At 41.5% G+C, this 17,697-nt stretch overlaps 1 protein-coding gene across 4 annotated transcripts in view; it reads left to right on the top strand.

Annotated features, from left to right (window-relative positions):
- MCTP2 (multiple C2 and transmembrane domain containing 2) overlaps positions 1-17,697 on the top strand; it is a 128,507-nt gene that overhangs the window by 14,424 nt on the left and 96,386 nt on the right. For 3 of the 4 annotated variants that reach the window (XM_050978380.1, XM_050978382.1, XM_050978381.1), the window contains 3 exons: positions 10,717-10,814; positions 11,587-12,177; positions 17,363-17,425. In XM_050978380.1, the coding sequence (XP_050834337.1) occupies positions 11,650-12,177; positions 17,363-17,425 (591 nt within the window). In that variant the 5' untranslated portion in view covers positions 10,717-10,814; positions 11,587-11,649. Of the gene's footprint in view, positions 1-8,353; positions 8,677-10,716; positions 10,815-11,586; positions 12,178-17,362; positions 17,426-17,697 lie in introns of all 4 variants that reach the window. The other variant, XM_050978379.1, reaches the window with a different exon arrangement.

Raw genomic sequence — 17,697 nt, 5'->3', positions numbered from 1 at the left:
TGCTTCACACAAGCATAATTTATCCGTGGAGCTCATTCCCCCAGTATCTTCCTGTTAAAGAAATAAATGAATTTTAGAAGTTTTTTGGCAAATTAAGAGAGAAAACACCGGGGGCTGTTCATCACAAAGATGCAGGTACAATTTCTAGCTGAAGCGGCTCCTAAATCACAGATTCCTGGAAACAAGGATTAATTTGCAGGCAGAATCACAGTATGATTTTGTGACCTTATAGTCTTTCCCTGAGCATCTGTTTTTGGTCAGAGTTAGAGGCAGCTTATTGGGCTAAGTGGATATTTGGAGTGATGTGGTCCCCTTGTGTCCTGTGTGTGATGGAAATTTGGATGGGTTTTCCTGGGATCATTGCTGTTTTGTCTGGAATAGTTTCAAACAGGTGAACATTAGATGCAGCTTCAATTTCCACACTTGGTGAAAAAAACTTGAAGTAAATAGGATGCTGTGTTTCCTTAAGTTTTGATTAACTGGCTATTCATAAATGTAATCTGTAAAGAACACAGATGGAGTTGACCTTTTGCAAGGCTACAGTGCTGCTGCAAAACTGCATTGTGAAATAATTGGATTATTGTGGGAAAATCTGGACTATGTCATAATTTTAGTTTTCATTTCTATTTTTTAAATAGAAAAAAATGCACACTGCTTTTCTACGAAGACTTTTTTTGTTCTTTCCTTCACATAAGCAGCCTGCTGACCTTTAGGCATTTTTTTATCCCTTGCTCTGATTCTTTCACTGCCTCCTGTCAAACCTTAGATGGGGACTGATGGGGACAGATAGTGTCTGTGCTTTCCTATTGACTTCTGAGGAAAACAGACCCCAGAGCTCAGAGTCTTCAAGTCTGCCTGTGGAATTGAAGCTGGATCTTCCAGTCTGATCATGTAGGTGTCCAACCCCTCCTGCCACCAGAGAGAACCCTCATATTGGGTAGGTTGGATGTACTCTGTGACCACCTTTGGCCTTAAAGGAGAGCCTCTTGGTAACAATTTCTGGTGGTCTTTAGTTCAAACTATTAATTTGCTTGCTGCTCCTGGTGTTTTGGTCAGTGGTGGTGAGAGACAGAGCACAGTGACCCAGGGGGTGACTTTTCCTCCTGCCGTGGTGGGTGCCTGCTTCTGGTGTATTTACACAGATGCTCCTTCACTGGCTTGTTTTCACTTTCCCACAAAAACAACTTGCTAAAACGCGAGCTAAATACAAACGTAGCTTTTGAGATCTTTGTTTGGTTTTGTTGGCCTTTTGGGATGGGGAGAAATAAAGAGAGATCTTATTCATATCCTTCCTTTCTGGGAAGCACTTGTACCCTTGACAATTCTTCCTGTTGCCTACTCCTAGAGCTATAGATGTAGTCTGTGGAGTAAACTTTGCTTTACTGGAAACAGGTTTGGGAAAATTTCACTGTTTTGGGAATTCTTGGAATTGTATAGCTTTACTGCCTTGAGATCAGAGCCAATTTAGAAATAAAACAGTTCTGCTTTTGCGTAACACCGTGAATTAAGGCACAGGAGCAGCTCTGTCTTTTCAGGATTTATGAGTGTAAATTTTCATTCTCTCCTCCCAGACAGATAAGCCCTGCTCTAGAAGTTAAGTTTCTAGCCAGGGCAGGGTATATAATCTATATTGTTTGATAATTTCTAAATGGGGGTGAATGGAAATGAGGGGGCCATGCTGATTTATTTGAGCAGGCATTTGTCTGTGTTGCCATTGATGTGGAGGTGGTGATGATCAGGAGCTGTCAGCGAGGATGGGGCAGTCTCTCCCTTAGCTCACTTTATCACGGTTGTGAAAGTTCTTTTTTTTGAAAGTCTGACTCATTTGGGTTTAAGTGAGGAGAGATTAAGAGCTCAGTTCTTTGAAAATTTTATTGGATGCAGGTTTCCCTTGAAGTAAAGTCTTATTGAACCTAATGGTTTTGACAATTTCAAATAAAAATATCCAAATGAATGAACATAACTCATCCCCTTGTCGCTGCTTCCCTGGGTTTGAAGAGGAATGTTTTTTTGCTGTCTTCCCTCATGGGAAACATCTGCAGATCCAAATGGCAGATCATTAATGTTCATTCAATAGCAGGCTTTGTTCCCAGCTTCTTCGACTTGGAAACAATTAACTGGAGAGTTTATTTTGTCTTGTTTTCCTTTTTGAATGCAAACATCTAATTCCAGTTATATATTGTAGTGGATTTTGTAGAATCTATTTGGGATTGCTTGTAATTATTTTAGAATAAATGCTCCCTACTCAAATTCAAATTGTGGGAATGGTGCCTTTGTGCTTGTGGTGCGATTTTAATTTATTTTATTGTATAAGTGGCTGAATTTTCTTCAGCTCTGTAAAACTTCAAGATACAAATCTCACTACAAGGATTTTGTGTTCAGGAAGGCTTCTCATTCCTCCCATTCACCAAAAGCTTCATAGTAGCATTTAACAAATAATCTGTCTGGTCTTTGATAGTAAGCAAACGTAAGCTGATCAAACATTCACCTACTTGGGTGCAAAAGGTGTTTGAACCAGAAAACCTGCAGGTCTGTTCAGCTGACTGTGAGCAGTTTGCATTTCAAGACACTTGCCAGATCGGTGACTCCTGTCCATATCTGCTAGATGGAGGAACCGAAATGTGAATAGCTCTTAAATCCATTTAAAAAAAATTACTACATCTTTAAAGGGTTTGTTGACACCTGCTGAAAAGTTCTGGATTTGAGCTTTATGTGATTTTAATCCATGAGCCAAGCCAGGAAATTGTATAATTATGACAGCTGAATTAAATACCTTTTAGTCAGTATTCACCAGAACTAAACATCCACGATTATGAACTCAGTGTTTTGTTGGTTAATTAGGGGCTAAGTAGTCATAATTTGTGCACTTAACATTTACTTTGAGAATATGTGAATGGGGCACGATAATGACAAGTGGTCAGCTTGATCTGTTCTAAACCATGCTGCCTGGAGCTATGAGTGCATGAAAGGAGGATTGAAAACATACAGAAAAACCCCACGGTGGTAGCAGTGTACAAAGGAGAAGCCAGTGTGGTTGGGCAGCAAGAGCTGTAAATATGCTTAAGGGAAGGTGTTTAAAGTTAGCAATCTACCCCACCCTGCCTATGGCAAATATGCCCCAGATGAATCAGGCACAGATAGTTTTTTAAGGGCTGCATAATGTGTCTGCAGGTTTTCACGGAGCAGGTTTGTCATATTGAATCACAGAAAAACTGAAAGTGAATTTTAAATTGCTTCATCAGGTGTCATCCTAGCTCAGCAATGACAGTATTCCTGTTTTGTGGAGCTTTTCTGATTGGGTCACTTCCAGGAATTAACAAAACCAGGCTTTGCTATAGTTGAGGTTCTCTGAACTTCTGCAAGTAAAATCCTGAACAGGTCACTTATTATTCATCCCAGCAGAGTATTCCTATGCTTTAATTTTTGTCCCTTTTATTCAAGCTTAAAATAGTTACTGGAAGCATAGTTTTTGGTTTTCTATTGATGCTTCTGCTGCCTGTACGTAGGGACTTCATCTTTAGCAAACCAAAACCCCAGTGGTGAGACTTTGGAAGGTCCAAAGTGTAATTGCCAATGCACATGAGTTAAATTTGCAAACTTTACCTGATTTTCTCAATGAGAAAGTAATGCTGTAACAGAAACTGGAGACAAGATGCAGATTTCGAGTTCCAGGAGGCTGAAAGCTCAGAAGGTGAATAGAAAGAGAAACCTCAATACTGTCTGTTTCCTGTGAAAAATGACTGGCATTTAGAGATGTGTGCTGGCATATGTTCAGTCCTTACAGCTGGAAAAAAGGGAAGTTTAAAGGAGTTAAAGGAGTCTTTGGGTTTGCTGCCATCTGTGTGCTGAACACTTTGCTGTCATGACTTCAGGGGAGCAAGGTGACTGGTTTTAGTTGTGTGCATTGGCCTCTTCATATTTAAAGTACTAAATTACTGTCCAGGATGAGACCCTCAAACACCTGAGTTCACCAGGAGATTGCTAAGGGCTTTCTCTGTCTGTGTCCCTTCTTTCTCCGTGTGATGCACAGCTCCAGGGATTTAAGTGCTGTTATTTTCTGTAGGGAGACCTGTTGCTCTTGCAGTAAATCAGGGCTGCTGATTTTCTGGGAATTGCTGGTGCAATTCCCTCATTCAGTGCCATGCTGCAACACACCAAACTCTCTTTTCTTTAGGGATCTTCAGCCTCCTGCCTTTGGGAATTAAAAGACAGCAGAAACATTGGTTCACTTTACCTGCAGATACACTGAAGTTCTGAGCCTGGCTTGTGCCATGGCACTGTTGGAAAGAGGAGCATGCTGTAGTAAGGAGAAAATAAAAAAAGGGCAAACCAGTAGGTTTTTCTCCTGCTCAAGTTGTCATCAGGGCATTTTTATGAATCAAGAGTGTTCCGTTTGGGTTATTTTGGTAAATTGTTAAATAAAGAATCACAAAGAGCTTTTATTAGACCTCTCCTCTATAGTCACTGAAATTTGATAAGAAGTGTGACAGTAATAGTAGTTATTTAGGGAGAAATGCTGGCACATGGACAAGTAATTTGCGTATAGTCACAAGCTGGTCTTATTGAAATATATGATTTAAGTGCTAGTAAAAGGCATGAGTTGATTTGGCCTCCAGTGGAAGTGAGTCTCTGGTTTCCTTCCTAGGTTTGTTTTCCCTGAGAGTTATGGAAAGGGAGGATCTATTTCTGTGCACCTCTTGTTATAAAAATAAACCTTTTGTTATGAGGGAGGTGAGCAGGGGCTGGAAGGAGAGAGTGAGGAGGGAGGAGGCTGCAGGGCTGGACTCCCTACAGAGCTCCTCCAGCAGGCCAGCTCCCTCAGCATGTCTGTCCCTGCTTCTGTCCTGGTTTTGTCTTGTCCCTCATGTGAGCTCAGTCACTTTAGAGCTCTTTTTATCTCATTCTTACTCTGTGTGTACCTACACCTCTCCTTCCCCTTGCTGCTCACCAGCTTTCCCTCTCCCCCTGCTCCTCCTGGTGCCCTGCTCCAGGTGCCAGCATTCCCAGGGACCTTCTGATGGGAATGAGAACAACGAGACAAATGATAAACCAGATTCAGTCAGTGGGGAAGAAGTGTCCCAGTTGCTGGTGGGATCTCAGCAGACGGCACAGTGCCTCCAGGAGAAGGATCTGCCCCTCCAGGATCTTCCTTGGAGTCTGGTTTGAGGTGCACATCATCACTGCAGGAAGCAGATCTTTGTGCACAGGTGTCCCTGGGGAGCTCTGCTGCTCAGCAGGTGTTGTTTGCCCTGTAAAGATCGTATCTGATTGCCCTGTTCTGGTACAATCCCACAACTTCCACTGGAAGGGTTGAAGGGGCCTTTTTGCTTGCACAGGTACAACTGCAAGCCACAATACTTTGAAGGAAGCTCAGAAGAGTGGAAGGGACTTGTGAAATATGTTTGTAAAAATACACCCAAACACTTCCTCCTTCATTTCCTCTATACATACTCATCATTTTTCTTCTGTTTTAGAAGAGACAGAAGCAAAATGAAAGCAATACTTTCATGAGCTGGAGGCAGGTGCACGGTGTTTTCTCAGTAACTTTCACTATCAGATGCTATTTTAAGATGCTTGTAGCAGCTGGTGGTTCTCTTATTTCTCCTAGTTACTGTCTGCTCATAAATGTTGAGAAAAAAGCCCTGCAGATTGTGCAAAAGAGCCTCTAAGGAGTTAAAGTGGCCCTGTTCCTCTCTTGCTGCTAAGTGGAGGAGGATGTGTGCTTGTTTCGTGTGTTTGTGACAAACAGGTTTTCTTTAAGCTTTGTATTTACCCTGGATGTTACTTGTGATCTTCTGCAGAGACTGTAGATTTCTTTCATCCCACATCAAGAAAATAAAGCTGGTTTGTTTTGGATATCTTGTTTCCATTGAAGCATGTAAAATTGTTTCTCATGAAGCACTTGTTCTAGTCTGGCTGACAGCAACAGGTCAAGTCTCTATTTTATTTTATATATTTGAGTTCAGCATCCTGCTATGCTCTGCAAATGAACCTGTTACAGCAGAGCAGCAGAAGAGCAGGATTTCTATCCACAGACTGGCATCATTTGAAGCCCTACAGGGAAGCTTAAGCTCAGTGGGAAGATTTGGAAGCTGCCCAAGCCATGACCCTGCTTTAGCAGCAAATCACCTGTGCAATGAAGATTTTACCTGCACTGCATCAGTGCACTCCCTGTGATACTTGTTAGTGCTAAAAATAATTCTAACACTGATTTCCCCTGGGTAATTAGCCTGTGCAGATTCAGATTGAGATTAGATTCTTTTTTTCTGGTGCCTTATCAAATTTAAGTCCAAGTATTTGCCATAAGCTGCAGGGAGAAAAGGCTGTCTCAGTTTGTCCTTATTGTGCTGTAGGGAATTCCGTGTCCCCTGCTGCCTTCTGGGATCACACCCAGCTCAGCCTTCCACTTGGGACTTGGGTTGTTTTTTTTTTGCAAAGGAGGCACAATGCTTGCTTGAAGGTGTGGATGATCCAAGGAACATCCTGCCCCTGGTAAAGTATTCCCTTTTCTTGTAATAACTGGTGCTGGGTTTGGAGTGCTCCAGGGCAAACTGGTAATACTGAACAGAGGGTGACTTTATTTGGATGATATTTTCTTATCTCTGTGGCTGTTGATGTTTAGCATAAAGCATTGCTAGATAAGGGACTGAAATGAGCCATTGCAAAGAAGGAAGTGTTGGTTTCTTTAGAAGAAGTCATTCCATTCCTACTAATGGTTTACCTTTGGCTGTGTTTGAGCTAGAGTGATATTAAAAACCTGGGGTACTTGGTATGTTCTGTTATAGAAATAACCACCCATGCAGTGGTTGTTCAGCCAGCAGAGAGCTATTTCCCTGATATTTTCCTTTCTCTTCCAGGGAGGAATGATTTAATTTATGGCTCCTAGAGCCAGAAGACTCAATTTATAGCAAAAAGATAAAAGAAAAATATGAAAAAAAGTCCTCAGTCCCTTTTCCCCCTGCTCCCTTATCACCTTCTTGTCAGCCTTGTTACTCAGTGCACAGAATTCAGACATTATAAACCTAATGGAGGTTATAAACTCATAATAGAACTTTCCATAGCCAAAATTATGTAGCATAAGAGAAATGTAATTATCTTTTCTTGTAATTTGTACAATGTCTCATGCATTAGGTTTTGAGTCAGTGAATGTGCCAGACAGGCAGAGATTGGGGTGAATATCCTATTCCAGAGCAGCCAGAATCAATAGAGGTTTTACACTGAGGGAGTTCCAGTAATTCCTTCCAATTTGAACCTGTGCTAATATGCATTCAAGTGAGGAGCACCTTCCTAACAGCCTCTGATGCATGTGTTGGTAATTTCAGCTGCCATGGATTTAAGTGTTTATTAGCATTTAGTTATAGCTGAAAACACACTGGTTGAATTTGAACTTAGAGGAGGCTGGCATGCACACTGACCCAAAGTTTTCACCTTCACTGGATAAACAAATGAGTACAAGGATTAATGGATTTAATTATTATGGAGCTGTAATAGTGTTGGCATGGTGCTCAGGTGTGTTTTTGTCATCTTGGCTGACTTTGAAGATGGTACTTTAAAAATATTAACCAGGAGCATCTTCAGTGTGCATGGGCCACTTCTGGGTGTGCAGGGAATGGTTCCATAGTGAAGAAAGACAATTTCTTCTATAATTTCCAGTGTGTAAATCAATTTGAGTTTGTTCAGTTTATTTGCTTGGTTATATTGGGCACTTTTGTAATATTTTCAGAGTGTCTTGCAGTATTTCTCACTTGTGGCTTTGCTGGCTTCCTGTCAAATCAGTAAGTGAAGTAGAATTGCAGGATGATTTCTCTAGGCTTTCAGTGGCATTTGAAATCTCTCTTATAGCCACCTGGTAGAACATCTAAAAAATCATTTAGCTCCAAATATTATGTGAATTTAAGGGAGTGCACATGGAGTGTTTTACTGAAAGAAACCAAAGCACATAAAAAAATTCTAAAAGATCCCGAGGACCATAATCAGAAGATACTTAAGGGAGGATAAAATGCCAGAAATAATTGTTCAGTCATAGTGAGCTGGGACCAACTTTTTTTTTCAGTAGTCCTTTCTGTCTTGTCCTATTGCCCCCAAAAGAGAAGGAGATGGCAAAATAAAAGGATATAATAAAAATGACAGGTGCAATCAAAAGCAGTCTCTCTGAAGGAAGAGATTAAAGTGTATGGATTCTTCTGAACATTTGAAATTTGGCAGCATATTAAAGAGAAGGCTGAAGGAGATAGGTAACAAGAAAAAGATAATGATTTCAGCCTAAGAACAAGGAGCCATTAAATTAAATCAAAAACAACACAGTTAAATTGCTAACAGGAAGTGTGTCTCTTTGAATGTTTTCTGTTCACAGATTTTTGCCAATGAAAGGGGAAGAATAAAGAGGCCAAGCTTAGACCAAGAATTTGGCAAAATATGTTTTTTCCCTGTGGTTGCTTAGGGAATATTTGGTGATACAGTTGGCCATGGACTTCTGAAGTTGAGGAAGGAAGAGGGAAAACTTCTGGCCTGTGGAGGATAAGGACTACATGAACAACATGTTGGTACCAAGGGCACACTTTCTACATGCAAGGGAGAATTTCTCTCTCTTCAAAATCAAGTATTTCTATTGATGCTGCTCTGTATGGAAGAGAAAAGCAGAGGAAATGGATGTAGGAATAAAGAAGAGTTGTATGTGTGAGTATGGGCTGGCCCCAGCAATCTTGGCTCCAGCACCTCTGGGGAGAAGGGTGGTCCCCATTCCCACTCCTCCAGTGATCTCCCTAGGGAACATTTCTTGTCATGGTGCTGATCTGTGTGTCTTCTGCTTGAGCTGAGGAAGTGAAAAAGCAGATGGCTGATGTCAGAGTGCATTTGCCCTTCAGACTGTATTTACCCTTTTCTCAGAGAGAGCACATTGTGTATTTGTTGTTAGTTGTGTATCACAGCCATCATTCGGGTTATTTGTAAATACAATACTTATATAAGAGAAGTTGTAGCTGCAGCAGGAATGTGGGTGTAAAGGTTCAGAGGCAGGGTATGGTTAAACCTCCAGGCAATCCAGTGACCAGGGACAGGCTTATTTCTTCTGTGGCCTCAGTCAGAAAACCTGCTGCTTCCTGTGCAGCAAATATCACTGATGTGTTGCTCCAGTGCAGGAGCTGTGAGGTAGCAGCACAGGGGAGCCATTCCTGCTGTCTCGACAAAACCCCTTTTAAATTTTTTTTAATGTTTTGATTCCACTGTGTTGATGCTGGACTTGAGGAGGACTCTGTCCACTCTGGGTTAAATGCACGTTGGTCTCAGAGACACAGTGTGGTGGTACCTTTTAGAATGGGCATTTCTAATCAGTGACTGAGGCAATCTAACTGGGAAAAAGAACATTTGACCTGGGGAAAGCAACTGGAAAAACCTACAGGAATAAGTCTGCTCCTTGGTAACAAAATCTCAAAGCAAACAAAATAAAAACAACGGCAGTGGGTCCTCCAAGTGAGAGGGGTGGAGAATAACAGGAAGGGAATGGGAAGCAGTAAGTGCCTTGGGAAGTGGATGTTGAGCTGGGCTCTGCCTTTATTTGCAACATCTTGGCTCCAGCAGGTTTCAGTGCAAGTAGGCGAGCCATGCAGAGAGCAGTAGCAGAAGATGAATTGTTTAAATGACTCCCAGCAGTGTGTTTCATAATGTTTTGTGCAAACGTGTTTAGCCCAATAACTTCTGTTGCTGGCACGTGATGTAAGGCTGCCAGGGAGGCTGTGCCTGCCTTCTCAAGATTTTATGGAGACAGGGAAGGGCCTCAGTGAAAGCTCTCAGCTGGTGTGAGCAAATCCAGCCGTGTCTCCTGAGGTTGTGCAGGGCATCAGGTGCTGCTCCTGCACAGGCATCCCTCCCTCCATCCCCTGTCAAATTGGGCTGGCATTTATGTCTTTGCTCCTCCCTCTGTAAATCTGTTGTGCTTCAGCCTGAATTCAGTGGGAAACACAAAGGCATGGTGGGTCTTTCTATATGAAATCTTCCTCTGTGAGGTTCAGAAAACTGATTTTACATAGTGGTACAATAAGGGACAAAAACCAATTTCAGTTTGTCCATGTGCACTTTGAGATTGTGGCTGTGTTAAGCTAACACATCTACACTAACACACATTCCTGTTTGGGCAAAACCTGTTATTGCCTTGTGAATGCATGCAGTGCTATTAAGATTATTAATTTATTGTGTTGAATATAATAATGCTGATATTCTTTATTTGCTAATGTAAATGGGGGAGGGGAGGATTGTGCAGCTTTAGTTAGACAGCGATGCAGTTAGAGAATTTTTTTGTAGATTCCTGAACACTCTGCAAGTGTGGCGAGGTTAGTCATGAAGTTATTTAAATAAGTTATTAAGTAACTGGTTATACAGCCTCATTCAAATTAATGAATGCAAGAGTAGATTTCTTTGAAAGCAGGCAGTAATTTCTCTGTGTGCATTAATCTAACAATTGTGTTTCTGTTGCCTTTCCTGGTGTTTTTCCTAGTAATCAGGAAAACAGTGGGAAGTAATTTTTTGTCTATTATGCAATGGTTAGTAGGTAAACATGCTGTGAGTTTAGAAACAGCCCTCATGTAGTTAATGGGTGTATATTTCAGAGGATGTGGGTATGTACTGTAACCTCTGTGTGTGTGACTGCAAAGGAGTAAATCTGCAGGTTTTACCAGCTTTTTTCTTACTGGGTTTTGATGATTTGACCACCTCTTTTCACAGAATAAGGATGATTGCTCAGCTGTTAACCACGGAAGAGTCTGTCTGTGAGGATATTCCTGTGCACAGAGGTGTCCCTGTTCCCTTACGATGCACGTACAGTGAGTGATTTTATTTTAGCTCTTATATTCCTGACCCTCCCAGCTGTGTAAATGCTCACTATGAATCACCCCAAAGATGAGTCCACCAGTAGGTTTTCAAAAGTGATCCACCCATCCATTTTTGTATTATTTTTCTCTCAATTGCCTACTCCACAAGGAAAAACAATTCTGCAGTTTTCACTGACAGTGGGTTAATGTAAGGGAGTGTTTTGGGGTCCCAGTTGGGATTCCTCAAGTTCAATGTCCTCTCTTCAGCCTCAGCTAATTAGTTTTTACATATCTGCCAACAACACATGCTGTAGGAATCCATGTAGCCTTGGAAATAGCCAACAAAGCCCTACATGGCCTGGAAAAGTGGCAGCAGAAATGTCAGTGCCAGCTTTGCCAGCGTGTTTTGTGTGCTTGCATTATCACGATTTAACTCCCGTCAGTAAGCTTTGTACAGAAACAGTTTCAAATTGGATAAATCTCAAGTTTTCACAAATCAGGGCTTGACAGAAGAAGAAATATAATGTCCCCTCTTAGAAATAATGAAGTAGTGGGCAGACATTGCATTTTTGTGTAGGAATAAATACTTGCTCTGGCTGTTTTCCTCCTAAATAATCAAACCTACCCACCAGATTGTATTTGGAAGCACTTACTAATGTGACATGCTCTGTTTTAACTGTTCAGAGAAATGACTGAAAGTTTTAAGATGAGACAACATGAATCATAGTCTTGAGCGGCTGTTCACTTTTGTGATTGACTTGCCTCCTTCCTACGTTCCTTTTAGTCACCCTGGGAATCGCTGAAGCTGTTCTGTGCAGGAGGCATTGCTGAGATTCCCCTTGCAGCAATGGACTTGGACAAACAATCCGTGTGGGGATCCCTGAAGCAGAAGACGCGGCCGTTCCTGCGAAACCTGAGCGTGAGGAAGACGAAGAAGAGGTCTGGCAAGATGCTGGAGAGGAAGGGCCGCTCCTTGGACCGCTGTCTCAGCGTGTCCGTGCCTGACATGCTCGAGGTGGACACTCTCATGGAGGAAGAGGAAGAAGAAGAAATTACTTACTCAAACGCTCAGGTGTTGTCAAGCTGCTCCCCCAAGAGCTTTTCCAGGTCTGTGGTGTCCCTGAAGAGCAGAAGCGCTTCGGTGAAGGCAGTGGGAGAGGACTGGCTCTGGGCGTCGCAGCAGAGGACACGGACAGAGGTGACAGTCACCCCTCCGGACACGCAAGCTGTGGGCGTTCACCTGGTGTCCTCACGAGGAGCTGAGGCTGTGGGCAGCCCCGTGTCCGAGGGGAAGAAGAGGAGATCCAGCGAGGACCTCTTTGACCTGCTGCAGAGCTCCCGGCTGAGCGCCGCGCTGAGCGACGAGGGGACAGAGGTGGGTGCTGGAGCAGCAGTGAGGCTCAGCCACCACCTCCTGTAGGCTCCTTGTGCTTCTCCTTCATTTTCTGGGTTAAAAAGGGACGGAGGATCCAACCAAGGCCAGGTTGGACAGGGATCTGAGCAGCCTGGTCTAATAGGAGGTGTCCCTGCCCAAGGCAGGGACTGGAATGAGGTGAATTTTTAAGATCCTTTCCCACCTGACCCATTCTGTGAGGAGGGGGCTCTATTCAAGGAATGAAAGAGGAATGCAAATAAGCCTAAGCTTTACATGATATGCACATTATTCAAGAGTAATTCAGCTATTCTTCCTGTCAGTCTGGAGCTGCAAATAATACTGTTCCAATTCTTTAGTTCTTTTATTATTCTTCTGTTATTTGTAATGATACTTCAGATTTTTCAGATCTGTTGGAATTGCTTGCTCAAATCAAAAGTTGTTGCAGTTCTCTGAGCTCAGAATTGCGATGCTGATATATTTGCTTTCTAGTTAATATAATTACCAGGATTGCTATGTATCACAATCAATTTGCCATCCACCCACTTCAGACTCTGATGAAGGCAATAGGTGAAAGATGGCTGTGAGCAAGGTGAGCTCTGCCTGTACCTGGAATTAACCAAAGCTCATGATGGGGAACAGAACATGTAGCATCATTCTCAGGACTGTTTTTTGGATTTTTGTGATGATGATTTAAGGTGGTGAAAAACTAAAATGTTTTCTCTTCACTGTCTTGTCCTTCTTTCTTTCCCCTTGCTCTTTGGTCAGTATTTGTGTCTGGGCATAATGTCCCAGGAGGATCAGAGACCAATACTGTCATGAAACTAATTCCTGTCTGGCCTGAGCAAATTGGGAATCCTGAGGAGCTCTATGATAGCTTCATTATATCGACAGCAGGTGAAGATTGTGGCTGCAGGAAACACTTCAGGCAAAATTTGTTTTAGTTAGATTTTATGGAAGTATGTCTGCTCCTGTTGAATTCTCTCTGGGAAGGTTATGATTTGAACTTTCTGAGGCCTTTTTCTCATTACCTGATTGTTGCAGTTGTGGGAGCTGCCTCTGCAGTCATCCAAGGTGCCAAAATGGGAACTGGGCGTTTTTTGTTCCAAGTCCTCCTTTGGGAATAGGGATTTCACAGATTAATTGTTTTTTAACTGCACCTTCAAAAGGATGATTAGCATTGATGTGGGGAAAGTGATCCCTTCTGATATAAACTGCTTGTTTTGCATCTCAGGGACCTGTGTATTCCTAACAAATGGGTGTTGGCTCCCATCTGTTGTGATGCAAAGTGTCAGACTGGTAGTTACTGACCATCACTCATGGTTTAGGGTTGCTAAATTGGTTACAAATTGGTTTCATCTTGCTGGAGTGTTCATTATTTTGAGTTGCTTAAGAAAAGCAACTGAAATAGTACAGTGCTTTGTTTCTCTGCTCAAACGTTACTCAAAAGTTGTAGCACTTCACTCAGTATACGATAAATATATGGATTCAGTTTTTTGCTGCTGTTGCATGCCAGAAACCCTAATCTAAAATCTGCCTCAGCACAACGAGGTTAATACTAAGTCCTGCTTTGATTTTGGGTGAACTGAGTATTCTAGGAGAATGAAGTACCTGTATAGTGATGAAATAGCTTAACCTCAAGTCAAGTTTTATCCAGATGTACAATCAGAGTCTGGCTTATTTTCTGCAGCACTTATATCTTTCCCTCAGTGTGTATTTCTATATTTGCTGGTGTGTGTAAATCATTTGGTATTTACTTGTATGGCAAATCATCTCTCTGGGTGAATATGCTTCCTTACTGTAATCTGACTCCGGTGCAATTTATAAAGATCTTTTTCCTCGAGAATAAAAGGAGAGATTGGAGCAAAGGAAAGTAGAAATGAATAAGGAGAATGGAGCAAATTAAATTACATTGAATCTGGTGAAAAACAAATTCAATATTGGAAGGTGTCCATGGCAGGGAGGGTAGAACTAAATGATGTGTAAGGTCCATTGCAGCCTAAGCCTCAGTATCCTATGATTCTGTGACAACTTCAGTATTCAGCTTTGCTTGTACTTGATTGAACAGTTACTGGGTTTGTGCTGTGTGTGCCTTGGATGGGAATAGTTTGTTAGAGGACTTTGGTGGGGTTGCTCTGAGGAGCACAAGAGTTCCCATTGTTCTTGTGTGAGCATCACTCCCTGCCCAGGGAGGTAAATCAGAAGGAAGGCAGATCCCTGGAACAAAACAAACTAAAAAAAGCAGAAATGTAGGCTGAGCTTCTTTCCCCCTGAATTGCTTGTCACATGCCACCTACTCGTTTCCTGGTTGTCTTTGGCCACCCGATACCGTGAGATCCCAGCGGGTGAGATCAGCGTGTGCTTGTGGTTTTCTCACTTGTGTGAACTCCCCTGCAGAGCTGGGGGTGCTCAGCACAGCACATCTTCACCAAGGCTCTGCCCACTGGGTACCATTTTCCCATTTGTGAGAAGTTTGCTCTCTGCTCCCCATTGCACCCAGCTAGGCAAGGCTGAAGAAGCAGGTGAAGTTGTGTTGAGTCCCTGCGTGATTCAGGTTGTAAAAGGTTCCTGTAATGCCTTTTTTTTTTTTTTTGCCATTGGGTTTTGTCCGTGGCCATGTGTCGTTGCTGAAGTGCTCTGATATCTCTTCATCTCCTTGCCAACGCTTTGCAGTGAGTCATTGTCCTGGTTTAGGATGAATTTGGACAACTCAAAGCCTTGTCCTGTTGCAGATGCACTCAGTAGTTTTTTTATTTTGAATAATTCTTCTGCAGAAAACAAGGGGAGGCAGAGCACTTGTCAAGAAGAACTTCCAATTTATGTATATTCATGCATCTACTCTTGCTTCATTTGTTTTCATGCAAATAATATTTGGGGCTGTGACCCCCCTGGGTGTGCCCACTTTTGTTTAAAGTTGAGAAGTGTCACTGCAGTTCGATAAAAATCAAGGTTTCAGGACCATGTTTTTACCAAGACTTTTATCTGTATTCAGTGATCTCACTGCAATTAGCTACTTAGAATTACAGTAATTTATATTATGTGGAGCTAAAATTGAAAAAACCCAAGTTTTTCTATTTAAAATTATAATTGTTCAGTATCTGTGGATGTAAGGCAAGTAAACAAAAAACAGAATAAAGACAAAATCATAATTTTGCGGGTAATTTTAAAATAAATGATATCAAGCTGGCCAAGACAGTACTTTTAAAATTATTATAATTTCAATGCAGTGCTTTGATCCCGTGTTAGTGCTGTGTAAGACAAGCTTTAAAGAGAGGCCATTACCAGTGCCAATGATGGTGCCTGAAGGAGATTCCTGTGAAGCCAGAGACTCCAAGAAACACTAAGTTTAATGCACATGAGTAAGATTTTATGCATACTAGTCAGAAAATTCAAAGTTAGGGTTCCCCTAGCAGCTGTAACTCAGCTCGGTTGTGTGAGAAAATTCTTCTGCTGCTCTTTATGATGATAATTTTTCCACTTTTAATGTGTTTTTGCAAGGTGGCCAAGTTATGATTACTGTGGGAACCATAAAGTTAGATTTTTTTTCTGTCGTGCAAGGGATATCTCCCTTGCAATGCTGGATTATTGTACTTCCTGATATGCAATATATGTATTTACGGGAAGAGGAGGAAAAGACTTACACAAAGGCTATTTATGTTTATTTCAGCATGTCAATACAGCCAAGATTTATGTACTTTGGTGCAAGAGCTGGTTGACTTTTAAATGTTTCTGTAGTGCTGCACACAATGTTGCTCTCGTTGGAGAGGTTTGGATGTTCCCACCCTTTCACATGAGGATCAAATTCCACCCTGTGTGCATTTCTGCAGCCCCAGATTGCCCTTAGCATAAATCTCGGTGTGGGGATGGGCTGTGATTGCCCTGCATCAGACCAGAGGAGTTTCCCAGGCATCTTGGTCCTCTTCAGCTGAAATGGTCATGGGCTCCTGGAGCAGCCAGAGGAGCATCAGAGGTGTCCTGGCTGCTGAACCACTTCAGACAGACTCGATGCTGGGCCACCAGCTCCATCCACCTCCAAGGTGTTGGAGAGGCAGTGTTTAGGAAGAAATGTTTGACTTCCTCTCCTAAAAAATCCTTTGTATCTTACAGTTACTGAAGCAAGTTGGGGGAAGTACATGTTTCTTGTATTTTTATTTTCTTTTTTGTCATGGTTTAACCCACCAGGCAGCTAAATATCACAGTTTCTCCCTTACTCCTTGCTCAATAGGAGCCATCAAATGCTGGAGAGAACTGGGGGTAAAAGGTAAAATTTGTGGGTTGAGATAAAGACAGGAAAGGACAGGAAAAGGAAGAATAATAAGGAAGAATATTATTATTATTTTAATAATAGTTTATTCATTATAAAGATATTATAGCACAAAGTATAAAAATTAATCATATTAATTATATATTTTATATAATATTTAAAATAATTAATATTTTTATAGAAATGATACAACAGTTAAAATCTTCAAAAAAGTGACCACAGTGCAATTGTTTATCACCTGCTGACTGATATCCAGCCAGTTCCTCGGCAGAGAGACAGTACTTGTCCAGCAACAACTAAAAACATCAGTTTGTTATCAACATTCTTCTCACCCTAAATCCAAAACAGAACACTGTACCAATTACTAGAAGGAAAATTAACTCATCCAAAGCAAGGACACCTTTCCCTTTGACAATTTCTTTTTAACTTTTCCCCTGAGCAATTTAATTTTAAACTCAAACCAAACAAAAAACCCCACATGAACAACAACAACAACAACAACAAAAAACCCAACCCAAACACCAAACCAAGTTAAAAAACTATTTAAAACACCTTTAAGTGGAACTTGCTTTTTGTGTGGTGAAGGAGAAGTTGTGGTCAAGTGAGAGCAGCCGGCTGCCAGACACAACAACCTACAGACATCAGGAGAGTTTGTGATAAGAGCCTTCAGCACCCAGTGCTGCGGAGGAGAAGAAGAAAGTTATTTCTAGCTGGAAGCAGGCACTTGTTTTTCCTGGATTAAACTCAAGAGACTAAGAGCAGTTACTGTAAAACAGGAAAAATAAATATTCATTTAAATTATCTATAAGCATAAGTAAGATTATTTCATTAATTACATGTATGTATGAGTAATTTCTTGACTGATTCCAGGAGCATTTTCTTTCCTGTGTTGTTGTCTAATTCATTGTATCTTTTGTTTTATAGTACCCATGTGGAGAAATGGATTTTGACTCTTCCCTATCATCTCAAAACTTTGATGACCAAATGGTAAGTCCTGTCATTTTGAAGCTTGATCAGAAACACAATTTATTTTAGATTTAGGTTCTTTGCTTCTCACAAATTCAAAAACTCATCAGGTGAAGAGCCCATCTAGAGATTTGCCCAGTGTGTTGGCTATTTTTTGGGGGAGTGTTTCAGTTTGTGGGGGATTTGTTTATTTAGTGGTGTTTTTGTGTTTTTGTTGTTTGGGTTTTTAGTAGTTCAAAGTGGTTGCTAGTGTTTTATATAGACCCAAACGTTCTGGATTTTTTGAAGTACTC

The sequence above is a fragment of the Serinus canaria genome, chromosome 10 (genome assembly GCF_022539315.1).
Source record: "Serinus canaria isolate serCan28SL12 chromosome 10, serCan2020, whole genome shotgun sequence".
Lineage (NCBI taxonomy): Eukaryota > Metazoa > Chordata > Aves > Passeriformes > Fringillidae > Serinus > Serinus canaria.
Note: the sequence above shows the minus strand (reverse complement) of the source record. Positions and strands in the feature narration are given on the sequence as shown.